The sequence below is a fragment of the Leptosomus discolor genome, chromosome 2, assembly GCF_034619465.1.
Source record: "Leptosomus discolor isolate bLepDis1 chromosome 2, bLepDis1.hap2, whole genome shotgun sequence".
Lineage (NCBI taxonomy): Eukaryota > Metazoa > Chordata > Aves > Leptosomiformes > Leptosomidae > Leptosomus > Leptosomus discolor.
The window spans coordinates 103,175,780-103,200,860 of NC_141392.1; the positions used below are offsets into that span (position 1 = coordinate 103,175,780).

Genomic DNA, 25,081 nt, shown 5'->3' on the forward strand with positions numbered 1-25,081 from the left:
CTGGTAGCTTATGATACTGTTAGCAACGAATGGAGCATCTGTGGGTACTGCAGACTAAATAGTAGTTAAGGTTTGTGCATATGTATTATTGTACAATATTTATTGTGTACAAAATAACTATTATTTGCTCATTATCTACTAGGCTCTATTCTAATATGAAGTTACAGGTTAAAAGCCACCAGGTTTGGAGTCATGCCAGCTCAGTGTAGCACACTACACAGGCTAAAAGCTACAGGCAAAAAAGTGAGAAATTGCATGAGAACGGTATGATTTAAAAATCAATGGCGGTCACTTTTTAGGAGAAACCCAGCAAAATGAACCCCAACAAAACAGTGGTTCTGAATTCAACAGTCCCAGGTGAGAACAAGAGCACTTGTGGTATCAGAGTGAAGGCACCGCCACAGCAGCCTGGCAGTGTGTCAATGAAAGGTTACGGGCTCACAAGTGAAGGGTTTGCTGCAGAATTGGAGATGAAGGACACCTCACACTGCAAAGATTAAGGTGCTGTGCAACAGAGGTGCTGTGGAAACTCCACATGCACTTCTGCTTGATGCAGCATTCCAGTTAAGAGGAAGCTTCATCTCCTTGCACTGCGGTTGAATTTGTACATGAAGCTGTGCTTGAGTCCAGTCACGTATGGTGTTTGCCCTACAGAAGTCATACGCTCAGCTTTAGAGACCCCTCGATCAATGACTGGAGAAACACTAAGTTTTTGCTATTAAGTGAGGACAGAGCATATGATGCTTGGTTCAGCTTTATCCGTGATCCCTTTTGCTCTTGTTTTATTGCTGTATGACCATCCTACTGGGTAAAAATATTGTCCAACAGAAACCTAAAGAATTATCAACTGTCTGAGCTCAGCTTCTCATAATTTATGAACTGCTGCACAATTTTGTAAATACAACAAAGGTATTCTGAACTCGGTAGAGTGCTTTGTGGCAGAGAAGCCTTTAAACTGGCAATGTACTACTTTTATTTGATCTCTGCTTTGGAGATCTGCTTAAAATCCTGTCAAACCTTTTAGCAAGGTGTAGGGAAGAAAAATAATGAAGCAAACTTTTCCATTAGAAAAAGTTATTGTTACATTTTACATGAACTGTATTTCAAAGCATTGCAAGAATCCCTGAATTTTGTTTGTTTTATAGAGTTTGTGTTCATATTCAGGAAGTGTTTGATGATCTTCAGAAGATTTACACTCTGCAAGTTCCTTTTATCCAATTTCAAGTGAGACAATGAAAGAAGAAGAAAAAAAGTTACTTATGTAAATAGACTTTAAGTGAATTTATTAAGCAAAAGAACAAAGAATGGGGTCAAGTATCTGTTCCAGATAGGTTGCTCTCACTGCAAGGGAATAAAAGAACAGTTTGATAAGATAGCATTTTGCAGCATGCTGCAGTCCTCAGCAAGGTTGTAGCAGACAATTCAGAAACTGTAGTGAAAGTAAAGCATATAGTTCCTCCTCTAAAACCTTTTACATGTGGACATAGGTGGTTTACACTCGATAAGAGTCTACCTTTTGAATTCTAAGGTGGATACTTTTGATTTTACAATGAATAAATAAATAAAATTTACTTTAAAAGTTTTACTAGGGAATTAATCTGCTTTTATCTGCTTTCCACCTTTTGAAATGTAAAGTCAGAACCATATAGAATTTTTTCTTTTAAAAGAAGACAAGTTTAAGGGACTTTATCTTTTGGATGCTGTGATTTGGCAGATTTGAGAAGTGAAGAACCTGAATTGGAACCATAGAAGTAGCTGACATTTACAGAACAAATTTGGTTTAGTACATGGTAGTTTAAGCTATGCAACAAGACATTTAGATGTGATGATAGTAACTTTTTTAAGCACTAACAGCCTAACTATGTAGAAAAAGTTTGGGAGCTGAGATTTTAGAGAATTTATTCTTCATTTAGAAACAAAAGCACAAACATCTGTAGCACTATAATTGCATTGTTATTTAAATTAGCTACTTTAAATTAGTATGCATTGCAACTCAGTTGTAACACAATTCTCCTGCATACATAGGGATGTATTCTTAAAGAAGGTTATTATTCCTTGCTCATCCTCAGCTAAGGAAGCACAGCTATTCATTGAGGGCAACAGAAAGGCATCCTCTGTTCTTTAGATACAGATACTTAATATCTAATGTTCTATAATGGAAATAAAAATACATACTTGGGTCTTTTTCCATGTCTGAATGGTTCTTTCATGTTCTCCTTCTTCAATTTGGGGAACTACATTAGCTAGGATGTTTTTAACATATGAGTGTTTAGTGCTAGTGCAGCACTTAGAATCTAATACTTTTACAGTTTCATAAAGTTTCATATTGAAATTATCCTCACTTTTTATTTATAGTCTAATTCAAATTAATCAGACCCTTTCAATATGAAAACAAACTCTTAATTTTTACAGGTCTTGTCAGAACACAGTAGGTGCTGTCTCATGTGCTTCTGCAAGAATGTGCCTTTCTCTCTCTCTCAGACTCAAAACAGCCATGTACTAGTTGCAACTATCCCATGTCGTTCCAGAGGGAAGACAAGTCTCTCCTGTCCTTGAGAATGGAAGCTTATTGGAATTTCTTATGAATTCTAATGAATATCAGACTTTTGCTTTCATGAGATAAAACTCCCTGCTAGTTTTCTTTATTTATTTGTTTATTTTTTGCTCAAGAGAGACTTTTGTACATATTCACTGCTGAAAAATCTCCTGGATTATCCATATTTTGGGTTTTGATACAAAATGCATTTAAAATACTTGAATAAATTGAGATAAATATTATGATAAAGTGACAAGTGGATATTTTCTGTTTAAAGAATTGATTTAGGTGCCACTGACTATATTGATAGTAAAAAGCATGGAAACTTTGAATCAATTTATTTTATTTAACCCATCTTGAAAAAACATAGATTACTACAGAACTAAAGGAAAGGCAGGAAAGCAAAATATCGAAAGGATCTGTATTAAATTATAATACATATTTCAGTGCTACATCTTTTTATAGCAATTTTTAGGTATTATATCATTTGCAGATTTTAAGTTTTTAAATTTTACCCACATTAATACTATTATACTTGTCTAAGCACATCACAGAATCTGACAAATAGCATTGTGAAATATATTCCTTTTCTTTAAAGGCTACAGCTGGAGGAGATAATCCTGAAAATACTATTTACAGAGAGCACTTTCAGTGTGTATGTATAGTATACCTGCTCACTTGAATTCACAATGATTTTGCCAAGACAAGGTTGTGGATCGAAGTATGGAGACGGAATATCAACTAATTACTTTAAGATCAGTAAAGATTATTTCTCATAGCAAATTCTGTACCTGCCAATGTTTGCATAATTTGAAGACTTGTAGATACTAATACTGATATAGTTGATTTTTATCAGAGGAAGGGTGCATATGATTCATATTCAGTGAATTATATTTAATAAATGAAAATAAATGTAGATACAAGATTTTTTTCTCATGTAGGGAGCATAAGAAATTTTTTGCTGTTTCCTCTGTCTGGACTGTGGAGGCAGATCATTCTCTCAAGATGAGGACAGGTCTCTGGAACGCAGAAGGAATTTGGAAGGAATCGAAGTAAAGTAGTGGCATGAAAGAGTAAAAGAAAGTTCTCTCTAGCCAAGAACTAAAGAGCTCTTTTAGGATCCTATGAAAGGGTTGATGCTTAACTTGAGGTACTAAAACCAGTAGTTACTCATACAGCATTTGCTATATAAGGAATGTTGCACGACCCCTTTCAAGGGTGATGGGCAGGTTTTTTTATTTTTCAGTTACCATAAGTGGATGAGCCGTATCACCTCCTTACACAAAACTTTATAGCTTGGTCTTTCATCAAGAATGTAAGAGATGTGGCCTTTGTTTCTATAAAAGAATCTAAAATTATATCTGATCCCTCCTAGCAGAATGGTCTTACCAATGTGGCTAAAGTCTGTTGTTTCAGTTTGCATAAAGAATTAAAGATTAATTGCAGGCAGTAAAAATGAAAGTGAACATGATTATAGTTTTTCCAGTCTAGTAGTTTGGTAGTTACATGTTAAAGTGAATCTTATTCATGGGTTATGCCAGAGTTTTTTTCCAAACGGTTTAATATATGAATTTCCTTGAAGAAGCATTCCTCCTCCCCTGTTTAATGCCCTACCCATTGTGCTAAAGAGGTTAGCCAACATTTGCTCACTTTGTGACTAACTGATTTTCTAATCCCTTTATGTGAAGTAGAAGTCATAGGAGACGTATGTTTAAATCTCCAGAGGCAAAGTGAATTGAATTTAGGTGTCACACATTCTGGCTTCATGTGTTAATTACTATATAAAATGCAGCAGCAGTATCAGCTACTGTAGCTATTTTTAAAGAAAAAAACATGACATTTTCTATATCGCTGAGTAAAATATTAGGGCCTTGAAGGGGGGAGGTGCCTTTGACTGCATAAGCTTTTCCTGCTGACAAGAGTAGACTCAGCATTGCTGTTCATGGCTGCTCGTCTAAGTTTCTCTTCCCTTATTATGTGTAGGAAGCTCATGCAGTTCTGGACTGCAGTGTGCAGGAATGGTCAGAAAAATACTCAGCTGAAGTCCTTAGGGCGTAAGGTCCTCTATGTATCATAGTATCATAGAATGATTTGGGTTGGAAGGAACCTTAAAGATCATCTAGTTCCAACCCCCCTGCCATGGGCAGGGACACTTTAAACTAGACCAGGTTGCTCAAAGCCCCGTCCAACCTGGCCTTGAACACTGCCAGGGAGGGGGCAGCCACAGCTTCTCTGGGCAACCTGTTCTAGTGTCTCACCACTCTCACAGTTAAGAATTTCTTCCTAATATCTAATAATAATTGAAAACTACACTCTTTCAGTTTGAAACCATTACCTCTCATCCCATCATTACACTCCTGATAAAGAGTCCCTGACCATCTTTCCTGTAGGCTCCCTTTAAGTACTGGAAGGCCACTAGAAGGTCTCCCTGGAGCCTTCTCTTCTCCAGCCTGAACAATCAACCCCAACTCTCTCAGCCTGTCCTTATATGAAAGGTGCTCCAGCCCCCTGATCATCTTCATGGTCTTCCTCTGGACCCATTCAAGCAGGTCCATGTCTTTCTTATGCAGGGGGCCCCAGAGCTGAATACAGTACTCCAGGTGGGGTCTCACCAGAGTGGAGTAGAGGAGGAGAATCACTTCCCTTGAGCTGTTGGTCACACTTCTTTTGATGCACATATATCTCGGCATTGATCACAACTGAAAGAGATTTCAGGCATGAGGACACCAGGTCTCCAAAGGCTCCAATGGTCTAGAGAGAAAGAAATCTTTCCATGGATGGGGCCAATGTTTCTCTGAAAAAAACTCACCTAAATTTCCAGGCCAAGAAACTGAGGGAGCCAATTAAGCATGGCCTTAACTTGATATCCTAATATTAGCAAAAAATGGCAAGAAAACCTTAACCTGATCTGTGGCATGTTTTGTGTAATTTTCATGTTGAGGTAGGGAAGTTGACAAAGAAGGGCTTGCTTCCCTTTGGAAACATCTTTCTGGGAGCTGTGTCAGTGTCTTATTAACTGATGTCAGACGAGCTAGGAAGCCTGACTGCTCAGAGGACATGAGAACCCTTTGTCATTACAACAAAGGCAATGATACGGCCTGATGAAACTGCACAGCTCTCAAATATATGCAAGGTATATGAGACGGGTTAGTATGCACTGAAACCAGAATATGGTTGTATACGATTGTGGTGGTTTGGTGTCCGGTGGTGTTTTGGCACGGTTTTGGCAGTGGGGGAGGGGGCTACGGAGGTGGCTCCTGTGAGGGGCTTTGAGAAGCTCCCCCGGCTCCAATTTTGGACCCGCCTCTGGCCAAGGCCAAACTAATGGCGCCTCTGTGAATAACTGTTTAAGAGTGAAAGAAGGGGTTGATCGCGTCTCTTTATTCTGTTTGTGTTGGTGAGGAAGGGGGATGGGAGAGAGACAGCCCTGGGGACATCCCGGTCAGTGAGGCAGGAGAGGGGGAGCTGTGCCGGGGCAGGGGTTCCCCTGCGGCCCGCGGTGGGGTGGCGGCTGAGCCCCTGCAGCCCCTGGAGCCCAGCGGCGGCCCAGAGGTCGCCCTGCAGCCCGCGGAGGGCCCCGGGCCGGAGGAGCAGGGACCGGGCCCGGAGCAGCCGCGACTGCGGCCGCGCTGGAGCCGCCCGTGGGTGGGAGGGCGGCAGCCCCGGGAGGGACCCGCGCTGGGGGGTTCTGGGGAGCTGCGGCCCCGCGGGAAGGACTCGCGTTGGGGCAGCGGGAGGAGGAATGTCTGCCGGGAGAGGGACCCCGCGGTGGGGCAGGGGAGGGCTGCGAGGGCCCCTCTGCCTGAGGGGGAAGGAGCAGCGGAGACACCTTGTGCCGGACGGACTGTGACCCCCATTCCCTGCCCCCTGCGCTGCTGGGGGGGGAAGAGGGAGCAGAGCTGAGCCCGGGAAGGCCGGAGGGGGGTGTGTGTGTGTGAGAAGGTGGTTTATTTAGATACAAAGAAGTATCTAAATAAAAATCTAGTTCATTTATCAGTCTGCTACATTTCTTTAAAACATTTAGACAAAGTAGTGACTATAAACATGTTAAAAATACCTCGTGCATCCCACACTCCCCAACAAAGGGAGAGTTCCTCTGTCTGAAGTTTGGTGGCAGCGATTCCTATTCTTCAACACTTTTCTGTCTATTTAATATAGTGCAGCTCAGGGTCTAAGTAAGCTAAGGAAAGGGAGAACATAAAGATCTACTTTAAAATAGCAAATTAACTCTAAATTATGTGCTAAATCAAAGATCCTGAGCCAGTTTATTGGTGATGTCCTTCACTTTGCCTAAGGAGATACCAAATGTAGAGTAGTAATAAAGCTCTGAATAAGACTGTGACTATCTCATTCCCCTCTTCCTTTCTTCTCCCCTTTCATCTTTCCTTCTCTCCTTCACCTTTCCCTCCATCCCTCCCTGCTTCCCTCTCCCTATCTTTCTTTCTCCTTTTTTTCCTTCAGTTTTATTGAAGGAAGGAAGTCTAAAATAGAAAATGTCACTGGTTTTAGGCTTTTCAAAAGCAAGAAGTGCATTAATTTGATCATGTCTGTCAAACCCTTGGAAATGTAAATACAAAATTTCTAGATTGTTTATTCGTAAATGTGAAACATACATTTTGCATTTTCTTGGGCAGTTCTTTGTAATTCGCGTCAATATTCCTTTGAGACTTGTCAGGGGTTGGCCTAGATGATCTTTAAAGATCCGTTCCAACCCAAACCATTTTACAATTTTATGACTTCTTCCTGAATATGTTTAAATTAATTAATTTATGATACGTCTTTCTGGTCTATCTTTACGCTGTATTTTCTAAAAGATTCTTTAAATGTATACTTGTTAAACTATACTCAGTTTTACCTAAAATTGTAAACCCCATACACTTCCAAAAATTAATGTATTTAATATTTATAGAAAAAATACACTTTTTTTTAACCTGTCATGTCTTCAATTAAAAATATCTGTTGATTTACAATTATGCATTAGTTTATTATTATTTTAACTGTTGTAACAGGTTTTTATCAAACTCTGAATGAGGTCTGAATGATGTTTATGTCAAAACCTGTACTTAACAAGGTATATTTTATGTTTAGACTGAACAATGAGATACAAATATCAATCACATCCACCTTAAAAAAAATTGTACATTAATATTAGTATGTTACTGTTACTGTGCGATTTTATAAGGTGGTTTTAGGTCATTTTTAAGCATTTTGAATATTTGTTTGACACTACACAAATATTTTCTATTTCTTTGGATGTTTTCATTTATGTACTGAAGCTTATATTGCACATTTGGAATAATTTTATTAGTCTTTATTCAGAACTCAAACTGAGCCCACGGGCTGGAACATACCACTCTTCCTACACTTCATTATTTTCTTTACTGGGGAGCAATGACAAATATGTCTGCTCCTGAAAGTGTCAATAAGTTCTTGCTACAGATGGCTGAAAGACTCTCTTACTCTTTACCTGGAAGAGAAAGGACTGGTCTTCTTGTCCCTGACTGATGTCAATAAATGTTGGTTTGTTTTTTATTTTTTTGTTTTTATTTCTGGTGGAGAATAAAGACGTTTGAATGCTCTTGATTTATTGCCAGATTCTTTTATCTCAGAAGCTTATTGTATGCTTTTTGTAATGCTTATTTGTAAAGCCGAACAGGGAAGTAAGAGAAATCAGTGCTACATTTATTTGAAATGTTAGCACAATAACTATACTTCAGTAAAGCATCCAGTTTTTATGGAATCCAGCTAACCTGCATTATAAGTTAGTCTGATGAAAGGATCAAGGGGTAAATTGGAGGTAAAGGGAATTGTGTAAAAGCACCTAAGTGCACATAATAAATGTATGCAGTGAAATGTAGGAGATAGCAACTTTGGTAGGGTTTCTAGGAGTTCATCCTACAGATAAAATCCAACAGAAACATACTTTTCCTAGTTAGCCTGTTAGAGTTTTCATAGAGTCTAAATATTACTGCAAAACCTCCATATTTTCTTGAAATGGATAATTCACTTTTTTTTTTCTTTTTTTTTCTTTTTTTTTTTTTAATGTGTCTGTTTTCTTTAGCTGAATGTGGAGCAACTGTCTCTGGAAATGAAGGAACATTGCTGTCTCCAAATTTTCCATCTAATTATGACAACAACCATGAATGTATCTATAAAATTGAAACAGAGGCTGGAAAAGGGATCCATCTTAGAGCCAGGAGCTTTCAGCTGTGTGAGGGAGATATTGTTAAGGTAAAAAGAAAAAAAAATCACTTTCTACTGTGCTCAACATTCACATTGCATGGACAGCTCTGCTTTTAACACCAATTATTTTTATTTTCATTTCACTTTCTCACACAAAATGAATAAATTTCATGTGGATAGTGTCACTTTATACTAGATTATACTAGATTCAAAGAAAATATAGGTGACATTAAGAGTTCAATCACATTTATAGAAGCATTTGGCTATTTACAGTGGATTAAAATCTAAAAAGAAAACCTAAAATGTGAACTTGCATTTTGAGTACCAAAGTGTCTATATGATTTTCTATTTGCAGTAGTATACCTAAGTGTAGTGTGATGATTATTTACAAAGGAACAGTTTTAGTTTTGGTACATTTTTATATTTTCTTATTTAATTTTCCTTGCACAGAACTGCTTGAGTTGTGGGTTTTTTCAAATTAATTAATTTGCTCATTTGAATAGAAAGAAGCTAGCTAACATATAGCATGGTAATATTGACTAAAACTGTAATTACAGAAGATGGTTTTCTGTAATTCTTTTATGTTGTGGGTAGCCGTTGAAATATATATAGATTTTGAATATGTCATGTGCTTTTCTACAGCATGGCCTTGATCTGTCTTTTCTTTATAATGACTGCTGCATTCTTGTATGTACTGAAAATCATGAAATTCATCTGAAGTGTTGAGCATACATTAAATTAAATTAAATTACTCTTTTAAATTTATGTCTCTAAATTTTCAGAGTTAATTTATACTTCAAATAACCAAGTATTCATAATTCAATTGACAGCTTGCTGTTAAGGGATTTCACATCAACCTGTTTAACATGTTAAATGTTGTTGTATAAGTTTGTAACTTGATTTTACTATTTTTATTTGCACAGAATGATTCCCACAAGGAGTTCAAAGATATCATTGTTATGGATCAAATTTTGCTGGCCATACTTTTATCCATTTTGTCCTCTTAAGAGACTGCTTATTTACATAAGTGTGACAATTGAATTTGAAGTTATACATTTCCTGCAAAGCACAAGGCATTTGGAGATATTATGAAGGTGGTGAGGGAAAAAAAATTAAAAATACCTCCCATTATGTATTGTCTTTAATAATATAGGTATTAATATCTTTGTTATTACACCTGTTCTTTTTAGCAAGTACAGACTGGATTAGAGCATGAAATAAGCAAAACTTTAAGAATCTCCAGTACTAATAGAAAGTTACAGTCAAAAGAAGAGCATTATTTCCATCTTTACCCACAAAAGCCTTGATAATAATTGTCTCCATGCTTGTGGTCTTGTGAATGAAACCCAATGAGAGCTTGGCCTATGGTTTTCCTTTTAGATTAAACAGAATTGAGTAGGTGGGCAAAATATGTGGTCTATGTTGTCCTTTGCTCCCATCTTCCATGGTCTGACAGTGCAGATCCCTGGAAGTATTTTTGCTCTGAACAGATGCAGCAGACAAGCATGAACTTAATTGCTCACTGACCTGCTTGGATATGATACATAAGTCTCCCAGAAGCTTTGCACATATCAAGTTTATATATAATTTAATAAATTACCTGAACAAAAAAAAAAAAAAAAAACCAACTTAGGAAAACATAAACAAACATTCAAGAATCTCAATTATCCTTTAGAACATTTCGTGAGTAATGTCAAGCATACTTAGAGATATTCCCTGGAGACAGAAGAAAGATTTGCCTGAGAGAAAGCTGTTCTGAGCAATCTGTTAGATACTTTCTTCTTTCATAGATCTGTTAGCACAGTACTCCTGAGAATCCAAAGGAAGCAAAGGCAAAATTGTGATGTCTGTACTGCAAGGCCTGTTCTCTGGTTCTGAGGCAACTGGCATGGCACAAATTCCATTTATATAATTAAACTCTCTTCCCCCATCGCCTTTCCATAACCTGCATTTATAAATATAAAGTCTATTTGCACTCAATTCCCATGCCAGGATGTCCTTGTACATATTTCCATTGTGATCAGCCCTTGATTTAGCCCCTAGACTTACCTAGGCATTGTCTGGAAGACTGCCGAAAGGAGCAGGCCAAAATCTTAACTGAAAATGTGCTGGAGGTTGAACAGAGTGTGCAACTGAATGTTAATGTTTAGGATGGTGTCCTAGCTTTGTTTATGTTAGTGGCTAAAGTATCTCTAGTTTTCAGGTGTTATAAACTTGTCCATGCAGCTTCTGATTTCTTTAGTTAATCTATAGGAGATACTCTTCTAGATTGAAAGAAATGTTATTTCCAGTCTTGCCATGCATCATGAGATAATACTGACTGCCTGATTACAAATAAAAAGACCCTTTGTGGCGATTTAAAATCTGCTAGCGAAAGCAGAGAACATTCCAGCAATCTAGCACAGGAAGCCAGCAAGAAGAAGTTTTGTCTTCCAGGACAATGCCAGTTATTTTAAAAACATACGAGTTACCTTGTTGAGTTGAACCAGGTGGTCCATTTAGGGCAGTATGCTTTCGCTGATAATAGTGATAGGTGGTTTCATCTAGAGAAAAGATGTGTGCTTGGCCAATGTCTGTGCTCCATTGCCCTTATAGTCCCCCAACATCCAAAGCTGTTGGGTTAAATTAGACCACACTTCGCTGTCTCTTCCATCTGCTACAGACCTGTTGTCTTTGAATTTTGGTAGTCCTTTAAATTAGTTGATACTACTAATACCTCTTCTGCAACAGCAAATCCTGGAATTTCACTTTGTACTGTGTAAAAAAGTAGTTTCTTTCATCTCTTTGAGATCAACATCCTTAGTTCATTAATGAAACATCAAGTTTCATTAAGTAATCCTTTGCTCTAACAATACAGGATTTAATGAATAGTTTGGCATTCATATTCTCTAATGCCTTCATGATTTTCAAATCCTCAGTCATATCCCTGTTCAGCCTTCTCCTGTCCAGTCTCTGCTTCTAAGGAAGATGATCCTTAATCATTGCCTGTGTCTGCACTTTCCACAGCTCCACTCTGCCCTTCTGCACATGCACAGGCCAGAACTACACAGAAGACTGGAGAAGAATGGATACTACAAGGCAGTACTATAAACAGAGGCAAAATAGTGTCCTCTATTTTGTTTTTAACCTTCTTCAGTCCTCTACAAACACTGATATTTCAGTGCTACATCATCTTTAGGACTAATTCTCAATTTTATTTGTACGCATGTGGAGTGATGTCTTCTTCCTACAGACTCATACAGTTGTCTTCGTCAATAATTTATCAGATTTATTGCATTCCTTTCTTTTTTATTTTTCCATTTTTTGAAGAAATTAGCCTTTTTAATATCATTTAGGAAAAAGAGAAATACCTTATTGACTAGAACGCCTAATTTTTCAGCAAGAAGAATGAGCTCATTCTCAGCTACCATGATGTTTTGTTTTGTTTTGTTTTGTTTTGTTTTGTTTTGTTTTGTTTTGTTTTGTTTCCCTAAAATGGTTCAGAAATGTGCCTTAACTGTGGTTGCATGTTTTGGTTATAGCTTAGTTTAGGCAGATATATACTATCTATTCACTTTTCCATCTTACCTTTTCTATTCTGTTTTGTATAGGAAGGAGATCTGAGCATGTGAGACAGAAATAAATTTTCATGTGCTCTGACCAGATCTACAGTCTGAGCAATTGGGAAATTAAGACATTCTCCAAAGGCTTACCTTTCCCACAGCTTTGGCATGCTGTGGACTTCTGAAATTTGCTTTCTTTCCTATCTGTATCCTAACTGTGAGCAAAATAAGTTAGAAACACCATAGTTCTACCTTGTGTTTGTGCAGAAATAAGCCCCAAGACTGCCTTGAAGGCAGTGTGCGAGAGATGCAGTAAGGCGTAAGAATACTTACAAACCTTCGGCTGAAATACAGGACATTTTCCCACCTGAGTATCTTGCTTTGTTTTTAAAGAAAATATGTACTTATGTAACATTGCATTGCGTGCCAGTGCCCAGGGGCTAGTCGGGGGGGAGGGGACTGTGGGGCAGCCTCTGTGCGGGCGGGCCAGGGCTGCCTCATGCCGGACACAGCCGGTTCCAGCCGGCACTGACCCACCCTTGCAGGGCACCACTGGGCCCTGCAGCCACCGTGGTGGGGCCTTGGGGGACAGCTGATTTAAGAAAGGGCAAAAAACGCTGTGCAGCAGTGTGTGATAAAGAGGAGTGAGGAAAAATGTGTGAGAAACAATCCCAGTAACGCCAAGGTCAGCCCACCACACATGTCTCATGAAGTGTATAACACTATTTGTTTGAGGTAAGATCACTAATCCATGAGGATTTAATGAAAAGATTAAGGAATATATGTAGGGAAATGCATAACGATATGAGGAAGCTATACAGGAATTATCTCTCGAAGCATCAAAGCAGCATTTTAAAATTATTTCCCTTTATGATGATTTTATGCCATAGAGATCTCTGCAATTAAGGAAAATGGCAAAGTTTAGTTGTATGTAATTTCTTTTTACTGTCAGAATGAGAAACGAGTTGAAGAAAATCTACCCAGGATTTCCGGCTCCTTCAGGTGACCGTCCATTTTTACATTCCCACAGCAGGTGCAGACACATTAGCACCGTTACTAGAGCATTTCACCTCATGGATAATCGTAGCACTACCCTCTTCTCTTGCCTGCATTGTATTTTAATCCCAGCAGTAGAGCAAGCACTTGCCTTTCAGTTCCTCGCAAGTGTTTAAGTGAAATGGGCCGTCCCTGAAGGCTCTGGCTCCATTTATCCTAGTGCTCCAAACAATGCTGTGATCATTCCCTGCTGCCCCTGAGGCCAGCCTCCGTAGGTCGACTCCATCCATAACGTTAAGCTCTCTAATCTTACAACACAAGGTGGCTCACTCAAACTGTCTCTCAGAAACAGCCCCTGGCCTATGCAGCTCCTAGACTAACGTTTTCTCAGGGAGGATTTGTGAGGATGTTAGTAGGTCTGCATTAAACGTGTGCCAAGGATGTATGGACAATAAATACTATGTAGACAGCCTAGTTGTGGTGGCTGGACTCCTGCTCTGTCACTGTTTACTTGCTTTGAAAATATAAACCACCTTCAGCTGTATATATTCAACTAGGTTTACTGTTGGCACAAGTGGGAATATTGAGGCTGGATATTGCAGCTATGGTGCATAGGGAATTACAAATAATTTTCAAGGGTATTTCTGACATCAGTAAGATCACATGCACGAAGAAGGGTCAAAACTAATGCTTTCAAGGACAATACATGCAGGTTAATGACTATAAGTTGTAGGCAAGGCTTTCTATATCTGTGGCAAAGTTTGAAATTGAATTAGTGGGAAAGAAATCTGAACTCAAGTAAGGAAATAGAAACAGAATCACCATTTTGAGGCAAATGGCAAAACTGAATACCTGGATTATCTGTTTATTTTTAAGGTTATCCTTTCTCACTAACACTTCAGCTTCCCTATCTCCCTGCTTTAAGTGCCACTTGAAATTTCATAGTTCGTTGAAGTGGCTACTAATGGTGAAAGCTTTATAATGCAATCACCATGAATTTGTTAGAGGTACGAGGAAAACCAGAATGTAATTCTTCTCTTCAAGATGTCTTTCATATATTTGGCCAAACAGACCTTCCTTATTTCTTCATGACAGACAAAATAGTACTTAGTAATTGTAGCATATGAATTGTATTTCAAGTGTGTTCTCCTGAATGAGTTAAACATACACACTATATATGAGTTAATACTTACAATGTCTAGACTAGTGTATTAAATGTGTTCTCTGGCTCTGGAGCCAGACACATATGACAGAACACAATGGTTGCACACAAGCTGCCTATTGGGAATGATCCTTTGCCCACATTAAATACCAAACCATGACCAAGAATTGTTAGGGAAAATGCTTTTTCTTTCCCAGGAATGGTTCAAACAAGTTATCAGTATACAACAGAGATTCAATGCTTGTATCTGTTCACTAACAGTTTCAACTGCTAGAGTAGACATGGACCTAGTTATGTCTGTAATGTTAATAACAGCTGGACAGGTGTCACCAATTAACTGTTGTCATGGCATTTCTTACAGCTGCTTTCACATGATCCGTCTTAGCTCATTTTTATTTCAAAAAACAAAGCTTTCATTTGTGTTTGGAACATCTTGAGAGATACTATTATTTAACTTGCCGATCCTCCGATAGGAAGAGTATCTGTAGCACTCATTGCAGTAGAACACTCTTGGAACGGGATGTCTAAGGCACTACTATAGTGATTAATTAGCTGTTATTTTTTTCTTTTAAAGATGAATAAAAATCACTTTTATTTTAACACAGCATTTTTTGTTAATGACAATTAAAAGATAGTTCCATTCAAAGTAATATCTCTCAAACCAAGTAGAATGTATCTGTGCTTTTTGCATAATATGTATGATCAGTATGTTATTAAAAAAGAAAACTTATGGTGAACTAATGCTTATTTATTTTGCGCAATAGATTTCCAGTTCTGATAGATAAAGTATAATCAATCTGTGAAAGTGATCTATAGTTCTGGCCCAGAACAATGGTTGAAGCTTGGAGGCATTTTTTTCAGATGCTCTTAGCACAGCTTAAAGTCATATTTCTGCCAAGAGGTAGACATTAAATATGTGTTACTGCTCACAGGAATCTTAAATACAATTGATTGTGTCTTCTGATAGCTCATGTATTTGCCCTGATACAAGACAGTCTTTGCTTTAGTAATAAGGACAGATTGTATTATTCTATCAATGGCTAGCATAATATATTATTTTTCAAAAGTTTCTTTTAGAGAAGGTCATTATTGATATCTGTGTATGTTTATTAAACTAAATCTTTGGTTTTACCTTAAAAAATCTTTGTGCATGTTGTTTTTATTATTTTATTTTGTTAACATGGTCACTTAAGATGAATGAGGTACTTTCAAGACATTCATCTATATTGATGGCATGCTGATATTTTCTCCATTGAGAATACAGCTCTGCTTTTAACTGTTGGTCATCATCTGTAAATGTAGTTGTAGTGGTCTGTCCTCTCAAAAGATGAATTTCTAAATTTCATTACTAGATCTAACTGGACATTTGAATGGGAAGAAGTAGCAATTTAGGTTGTTAAATAGGTCACTGCCTGCTTCTGGCTGGAATCAGTGTAAATCCTCACTGTACCACAAGGTCTGAGAATGGAAGGGTGAAGATCCAGAGCTTAGGATATTTACTGTGATTGTAGCTTTTGCACTGGTTATCTACAGTCACTCTAGGATATATGAGATCAGGGTAAATTATCTTTTACTTTGTGTTAGAAACCAGCTGTTCAAATTCATTACTGGCTTTGGTATAAGCATCCACATGATGTGTGGTATATGTTTTGGAGGTTTGAAACATACTCCATAGTTGCATATTTTTTTAATGAGAAAGTACAGGTGATTTATTTAATGTAAAGAAGAAATTAGCTTTTTTAAATTCACCTTGAGACAAAAAACCCACAGAAGACTATTTTGGCACTTCATGGCTTTCAAGATTTTGCAATAAGCAAAAATAATTTTTCACCCCCTAGCCAATTCTAACTCTTTGTACTTGTCAGGTATTGGTCAACAATCAAAAGGACATTCTCATTCATTCTAGGATTTGAAAAATCACAGAGGTTAAAATTGCTGATTTTGTCCTCTGTTTAAAGTTTTCAGTAAAGTAACATGGTAAATAAGAACATCTGTACACTTGGTTTGGAAATGGACTCGCATATCTTTTTGAAGACCTATCTTTCTTTGTTAAAACCTATAGTAAAACAAAAATTATTGCAGGCTCAGAGTCTGAAATAAAAGGTGACAGATTGACTTTAATACCTCTGTTCTGCTGTTGATATCTCCAGACAGGAGAGAACAGATAGAATGAGATTTACCTCTTACAGCCTTACTTCAATGGTGATTTCAGTCTTTGTAAATAAATGTGAAAAATAATCTGAGCTTATAAAATATTAATTTTGTTCAAGATAAGCTCACAAAATGAAAAGGAAAAAATACTTTAAAACACTTTAGGAGTGACAGAATGTTTTGTATTTCACTGAACTGCATAACCAAGTGGTATGTACCTTACAAAATTGAAATACTAATTTTTTGGAGAAACTATTGTCAATACATAACTAGTTTTGGAAGTATTGTATAAAGTTAAACTAATCTTTTTCAAATATTTAGATTTGATGTCCAGTTTCATACTATTATTTTGTTTCTACAAGGTCTATGATGGAAAAGACAGTTCTTCACGCTCTCTGGGATCCTTCACCAAAAATGACATGATGGGAGTTATCCTTAACAGCACCTCTAACCATTTGTGGATAGAGTTTAACACCAATGGATCTGATACTGACCAAGGATTTCAGCTCACTTACACAAGTAAGTAGCTCACAAATATGGTCTGATGGACTGTTTTTGGGGAAATGTGTATTTCTCAGGTGCAGTGATTTCTCATGGAATGGTGAAGGTAATTTCCTACAATGTACTGTGGTTAGCAGACTGACTTTTAATTGCCTACATGGCTTGATAGGTGTTAGCAATTTAAGAACATTGCTAAAAGCAAAATTCTAAACTTTTGAATTTAGAAAGCATTATTATTCTGAAGACATAGCAGTGGAGATTGAAAAAGAGTGAATTGTGACATATGTGTGTTGAATGTATTAGTGTTACATTGTAGCAGAAAATTCACACAGTGCCAGATTTTAAAAATGGAACATTCAATCCCTGCAGTCAAATTAAAAAAAAAAAAAAAAATAAATTTAAAAAAGAGTAAAAATGAGAATAAAAAGAATACAATGTGCCTGGGTGGACACTCTTAATGTGTTCTGACTGCTTGTCAGGATCAGGGTGAAATATGCTGGAAGGAGACCTGAGTGAAAAAGTTCTGGCGAACAGTGCACTTGTCCCACAGTTTCCATGTAATTAATTCAGGTAATTCAGCTGGCAAAACAATGAGTCTTTGGGGGGGGATAACTTTGGGGATAATTAGTTTGTTTTGAACATACATAAACAGATATTTTCTCCAAGTTTCAGGGAATCTCAAAGTATCCTTTGCCTTCAGTTTATTGCCTTTTACATCAGCTTCCATGAGCTCCTGTTGAATCCTGCAGAGCAGAGTACCACGTCATACTGTGTCACAGAAACAGAATCATAGCTTTTTCTAGTGTATCTGCTGGTTTCCCTTTGGAATGGAGCCAGCTGTGGAAAAAGCAGAGATCATTCACTTTGCCTTCTGTCTTTCTGCTGTGCCTGGCAAATCTGAAATCTTATCAACCTACCTTTAGCATTTTTTTCTTACAAAACCATAAAGGAAAGTAGGTTTCTCTGACTAGATTAAATGTATCAAAGTGATTTATTTTATTTGTTTTTTATTAAATCTAGACAGTATATATTCTTTTATTCTATGTTTCAGAATCCAGAAATAACCACTAGGCAAAACTACTCTGATTTGCCTATAGAGACTGTAGAATTTTTCCTTTGAGTAAAGGAACAAAATTTAAAAAAAAAAAAATAATCTTATTTTAAGGGCTTTGATTTCAAGGGACTTAAATCAGTTCCTTTCATATCCTGATGCAGTGATCAGTTTCCTACTGTTTAGAAATAGCATTTAATTTAAAGATGGAATTTTGCTTCATTTCAGCATCCAATAGCATGATTTTGTTACATTTCAGTTCGCAATTCTAGTAAGATTCGCTCTCATGTACCAGTTTTTTCTATGTAAGTTAACATATGATAATTCATGTCTTAAGGCTTTTTTCCTGGCTGTTTGATTAGTTTTGAATCTTTGTTTTCTATTCTTCCAAGTATCTTAACAATTTCTGAAGTGTGTAGGCAGAATTTGACATAGTCTTCTAACAGTAATCTTAACAATACTGTGTATAGTGGCAAAACTCACTTTCCTGTGTCTTCATAACATTTTCCTTTTTTTTTTTTTTTTGCCAAATATCTCATTTAATATATCATCAATTTGCAGCAGTTCATGATGAAATGTTTATCTGTAATGACTTTTCCTCCTTCTTTCTCTCACATGAGACAGTCCCAATTTTAAATACAGTCTAATTCCTCACTTTTTGCATGTATTTTCAGGAAGCCAAATTTAAGATAATACACTTTGACATAATAATCATCTAGCCAGGTGATTTCCATCAACTGTAACAAGAAAACATACTCTATGTTATTTTCAAACACTTCAGTGTGGGACTTTCCATCATTTATAAATTGATACAAGAAGAAGATGCATTCTTTTGGAATGCTTTAAAAATTGACTGCCATGCTGACTCCCATTCTTTTTCTGAAAGAGTCCAATCCTAGCAATATTTTAAAGATTAGATATATTAGAAATTTATAGTCATTATTTGATTGGGTTGGACTTTTTGGTGCATTTCCAATGCAGTTACTAAACAAATGCATCCATTTTGCATTTGGTAAATACATCAAGCACAAAATGATAATTGTCTGTTTGGATTAATCAAGCTGTAATTTACAGCTGGAATTAACTTCCCTGAAAGATTATTCCGAGTTTATTTATTCACTTCTCAGATTGAAATATAATGCCAGATACTTTAAAATTACTAAAACAAAAAAAAAAAAAGTTAAAAGAGTGTTAAAATGTGGTCTCACTGAAGGAAACAAGTAATATATGCTGGAGTGAATGAAACTGAATGATAAATATCGTAAGACTATTAGAAAGAGCTAGGAGAAGTGATGGTGTAATAAATCTAGTGGTAAATCAATTCTAGTTATTCCCTGTCTGGTTGCTGAGTTCTTGCTGCCCGCAAGGGATACATCAACTGCCCTTAATTATTGGTCTTTGTAGTACTTTTCTTCACATTAATGCTATTGAAATTAAGATTAGCGCAGCTTTCAAGCCTGAATTTTAGAGCCATTGCAAAGTGTTATTAAAAAGACTAACTTAAAAGGTTGCTATTTCAGTTCCATCTTTTTTAACACTGTGAATTCTGTGGATGGTGTTAACTTTACAAATGCAGCAGAAGAAAAAGCTAGTGATCCATGAGAACAGAAATGTGGATAAAGAATATTTTATTTCTGTTTTCAGAACCTCATTACTGACATAATAAAACAGAATTCTATAAACTCAGAATCTAAGTGGGTTTTATAAATTGTAGAAATCAGAATATAAGCAGATATTAAAAGGAAATGTATAAAAGATTTCACTTCTAATGAAATCTGCTATACAGCAAATTGCTTCAGGGTAAGAACAATACTGAATCGAAGCTAGAAATTATAGGAATTTTATTCTTTGATCTGTAACTACAAGAAGGTTTCAAGGAAATGGATTTAGCACAATGGGTAGGGAGAATTTTTTACTGGAAAGGAAATGTTTTACCTGAGGATGATCTTAGGTTTTAATAGATTATTCCATATTAAATGTTTTTTTTTTTTTTTATGCCAATGACATAGGAAATAAGAGAGTCCTTCAATATGAGAAGTTGGTGGATTATTTTAGTCTTAAGAATGAAGCCAAAGTTGTACAAATTTTCCTTTATGTTACTTCTTACTCATGTCAATCAGAGCTTGAAAAAATAGCAAAGTTTTTCTTTGCTTTCCTCCCCAATATATTTTTCTTTTTAACTATTATGGAAAGTGATTGTAAAGTCCAAGGAACAGAAAAGGACTTTTAAGATGGCTTTAATTCCCTAAGAGTAGAGTACATAGTAGAGAGCTGCATGTAAAAATATGAGTTTATACATGTTGTAGCCGCAACTGACTCATGTGACAGTTACTTTTTTTCAGCTAAGAAAATGTCAGTTCTTTCATAATTTGTATCATAATTTGGGGGATATTTTTTTTTCCCTGTTCAATTAAAACTTTTCTCCCTGTGACACCTCTAGTTTTTGTGGGGAAGAGAAGGTGCAGCCATAGGGATTCCCACAGCTGGACCTCCCTTTCCTGTTCGCTGATCAGTTAGAAGATTTGGCCATTCTGGTATAAAGATACCAGTGCTTTGTGCTGTCATGTCAGTAGTATTTAATGTTAAATTGACATTCAAATTAAAATGAAATCTTATTCATGCCACACCGTGACAGGCAGTAAAAGCAAAACACAGCTGTCTGGTAAAAGGAACAGACTGCAACTTTAAATAAGGAGCAATGCAGTACAGCCTCTGAATAACAAACAGGCAGTGTCCCTGCAGTGTCTAGCCACTCTCCTATCACAGTCCTGACACAAGAGGAGTTTTAACAGTGGCTGTTTTCACTCATCATGTGGAAAACTGAACTTACGCTGACTTGTGTCACAAGTGCTTCCTTGCTACTGTTTAATCCTCATTCCTTGAACATAGTCTCACTTTTCTTAGCTCTTGGAAAAAAACCCAAACATTCCTTCCAGACTTTACCATACATGTCATATGTGATGCTCTAAGTACTGTGTAGGGCTGACTACGTGATCTGTATGGAGTGCTACAGATCATGGAGTACTCAGCACTATAACGTACTTCCACACTGATCACTTCTAATTCCTCTGGAGGTAACTTGTACATTAATTTTACTTGTGTGTTACTTGGTGCACGTAGGTGTCAATGCAAACATTTCTTTCACAATTTCTTTTTGCCAGTAGCTGTGTTGTTCGTTATCTTTTAAAGACATTGCCATTTTATGTACGTGTCCAAAATTCATAGAAGAAGATAAAACACTTAAAATAATCTTCGTATATCAAAACAAAGGCTGCAACAAATAAGGCAGTGTTGGTGCTTCCTGCTCAGTAACTTGTACATCCTTGTTTTCTCAGTAAAAGTTCCCATACAGTTGAGAAGAAAAGACTCTTTCCCTCACAGTACCAGCTAGAACTCTCAAAACTCATTTCTTTTCATGGTCCCTGAAGATGGGCATATGTATTAATGATACCATCCACCCATTCCTCAGAAAACATCCTGAGGTTGTGATGTGTAAAGAACTTTACCACTATGTAGAAATGCTCTTTGGACTCTCCTCAGACCTGAGGGCTTTTACCAAGTTCCTTGTGCTGCCAGTTGCCTGCCTGAGATGTAGTGAAGTTGCTCTCTGCCCTTATCCAGACAACTACTTTTTTTAGGAGCAGCTGATCTCGCTCTCCATGGCAATTTCATGGTTCTTCAGTCTTGTGCAGGATATAACAGAAGAAAGCTTCACTTATCTGCAGAGCAAGCTTTGGAGTTCATTGAAATGAGTCAGTGGAAGAGTCCATCTGCTCCAGGAATATTGACAGATATTATCTGAAGGAAAGTGCCTGGCTCCACTGGGCCAGTCAGCAGTACGTCCTGCCTCAAAACACGCTCCTGTGTGCTTCAGAAACGTGCAGAACTAGTTACAGACTTTATAGAGTCTGAAAACCATTCAGAGATTTGTGGTATACTCTGTAGCTAGATTTTAGCTTTCTGAGTGCCTTTCACTCACCTTTTCCTGATTCACTGCTACAGGTTAAAAATGAAGTTCCATGTTAGTTCCTCAACACTTACCTTTTATTTGTGTCTCCATTTCCCTATGATGTGAAGTTAGATATTTTTTTTCACTTCTGTGCTAAGATAGAAACGAGGGCTGGAAAAATTCTCTCTAAGGAGAGTGAATCCATGAGCATTTATTTCACTGAAAAGCAGAATTCTGCTTGGCTGTCATTTCTGCCAGAAGAGTGGACAAGATTCAAGCCCTTGAGCTGTGTTCCACTCAATAGAACTTGCAACAAATTCTATCTAGTGTTCCTAAAGGAAAACAGATTTAGGATTGTGCATGGATAGGTTTTTGGTGGTTTTTTTTAAATATAGGTTTGATATTTTATTTGCATTTTTCATCCTCTAGCAGTTTTATGACATTCTTTTCATTGGTCTCAAGATACACTTTTCAGTTTAAGAAAAGAAATTTTGAAATACATTTCTCAGACGTGATGCACTGGTTTGGCATTCATACTATTCTGTTATTGCTAAAGACTTCATTCTAATTTTCAGTTTAAATTCTCTCTTATAAACACTCTCTACACCTACATCTTTCAAGGGACAGGGAAAGTTAGTGTATGGAAGGTGAATCTGAATTAGCATAATCTAAATTATATAAATGGTTTAAACCTGGAAATTAATTTAAGAGAATCCTGAGCTGAAGTTTAATTTAGTTCATTTCCTGTTCTACAGTAATTGAAAATGTTAAAAGAATGTCAGTGAAAACAATGTTCTGAAACTGCCAACTCAGTCAATTATCCCAGCACACAAACAGACTCAAATTCAGAAATATAGTGGCTTTGCCTCAGGCTGTATAGTGTCAGTTGAGCAGAACAATCCAGTAATGAAAAGAAGCTCTTGCAGTTTCCTTTCAGTAACTAATTTGTGTATAAGATCTGTTCCAAAGAGAATCTTCACAAACTGCAGTAAAAACCTAAGACAAAATTAAATGAAAATAAACAAAAGGCAAAAATCATTAAATGAGTATGTCTTAACCTATACATATATATAGTCACAGGTCATTTGAAGAGCAGTAGAATTATGTGACTAACCCGAAATTAATGTCAGCTGTATTGCATGCATAGAAAAAAACTATTCTAAAAGAAAGACAAAGTTGAAAAACTGAGAAGTAAAAATTTTATAAATTCCAAAAGAAAGGCTTGTTAGAAATTTTAATTCAGTTCACTCATGTAGAAGACACCACCCCACCCCCCACAGGAAACTGCCTTCTGCTTCCAATGTACTTTATACTTCCATAATCCGACCACATTCTCAAAGCTATGCTTCTCATATGCACTGAATGATATTTCTGTTCAGGGCAACATTGTAAGGGAAGATTTTTTAAAAATCTTATTTTGTGAAGATCAAAAGGTTTCACGAAGTTAAGATGAATTTGCGTTCTGTTTTAAAGCATAGGAAAAAAAATCCTGAATAAAGCATTCAGGATTTTCAGTACAGAATTTACTAAGCATCATGGTGATTTCAAAACATCAGTGTTTTTGCTTTTGTTCTGTTTCTTCTGTTCAGAGTGAAACTGAACTTCAGTTCCATAGCCTAATCTATTAAATACTTCCTCTGTATGAGTATACCTCACAGAATAAGTAACAAAACAAATTGTACAGTCTAAAAATAATTTGGGTAAAATTAGGATTTAAGGAACTGCTGTTTAAAACAAAAAAGACCCAATGGTTACCTATTTCTCTGTTTACATGTCATATAGTATCTTGTTTGCGTGTCATTTTTTTTCCTGCAACGAAAGTTCCCAGTGCCCCAAAATTAAAGAAAAAAACACTTATTAATAAATGAGCAGAAAACATTAAAATATCTTTTGCAAGCAGAAGATATTAAGATAATTTAGATGAAATTAAGCATCATTTCATATCATCATAATCAGCATAGTGTAATCTCTATTTTTAGAGCCAAACATTAAAGTTTCGAAACTTTTTGACAAAGAAACAAAATAAGGTATCATGCTATGATCTTTTTTTAAAAACAAAAATCTATAGGTTGATCCAGAAATCTTGTAAGTAAAAAAAAAAAACCAACCAAAAAATCACCCCCAAATCCTCAATACTTTGTATGAACTTAAAATACATTGGTCTTATAACACTCTATATAATTAACGTTGTTTTCCACTTTTCAGTAAAAGACTTTTTTAATGATCTATAAAACTGCTAAATTTAACTTTAGTAAACAAGGTAGGTGCCAAATAGGTGGTTTTTTTAAAGACAGAAACAATGAAAACCATTTTATTTCATTAATATGAACATTGTATTAATCTTTTATTTGCCAAATTGTATTATCACGTGCTTTGGAGATGAAAATACTGTCATGGTGATGTTTGTGCCACAGTTTGGTGGTGTGTCCATCTCAGGAAAATCTTCCCAAATTTGTGCAGATGTAAATCTTTAGATAGCTAGATTTTATGTAAGCAACTCCTACCCTATGAATGAGCACTCCTAAATATTTTTTCTTTAATGACCACTCTCGACAGTCCTGGATTAGGATGGAGGTGAACAGTTTGTCCATCTGTATTGGATTTGGCTGGGATGGAGTTTATTCAGCTAATGCTGGTCAGTGCTTGCAGAGTGTCAGGGCCTTCTCTGTTACTCACCGTGCCACCCCAGGAGATGGGCTCAGGGCAGACAAGAGAGTGGGAGGTGACACAGCCAGGACAGCCGACCTGAATGGAACAATGAGATATTCTGTACCATGTGACATCATACTTAGCAATCAAACTTTGGGGAAGTTTTTCTGAAATAGACATTGCTTGGGGGCTGACTGGGCATCAGTCTGCTGATGATAAATGATTGCTTTTGTATAATTTGTTTGTTTGGGGTTTTTTTTGCACCCAAATATATGAATAGATAGGGAATAGGGAATAGATGGGCATGTCTCATGTCTGCAGCTTGGAATAAGGGAAGCTGAGTGCCAAACCAAGGAGACTT

The 25,081-nt window shown here is 36.7% G+C and overlaps 1 protein-coding gene across 1 annotated transcript in view; it reads left to right on the plus strand.

Annotated features, from left to right (window-relative positions):
• CSMD1 (CUB and Sushi multiple domains 1) overlaps nt 1-25,081 on the plus strand; it is a 1,224,748-nt gene that overhangs the window by 949,917 nt on the left and 249,750 nt on the right. The window contains exons 22-23 of the mRNA XM_086461528.1: nt 8,598-8,767; nt 16,933-17,089. Coding sequence (XP_086317654.1) covers nt 8,598-8,767; nt 16,933-17,089 — 327 coding nt within the window. The remainder of the gene's footprint in view (nt 1-8,597; nt 8,768-16,932; nt 17,090-25,081) is intronic.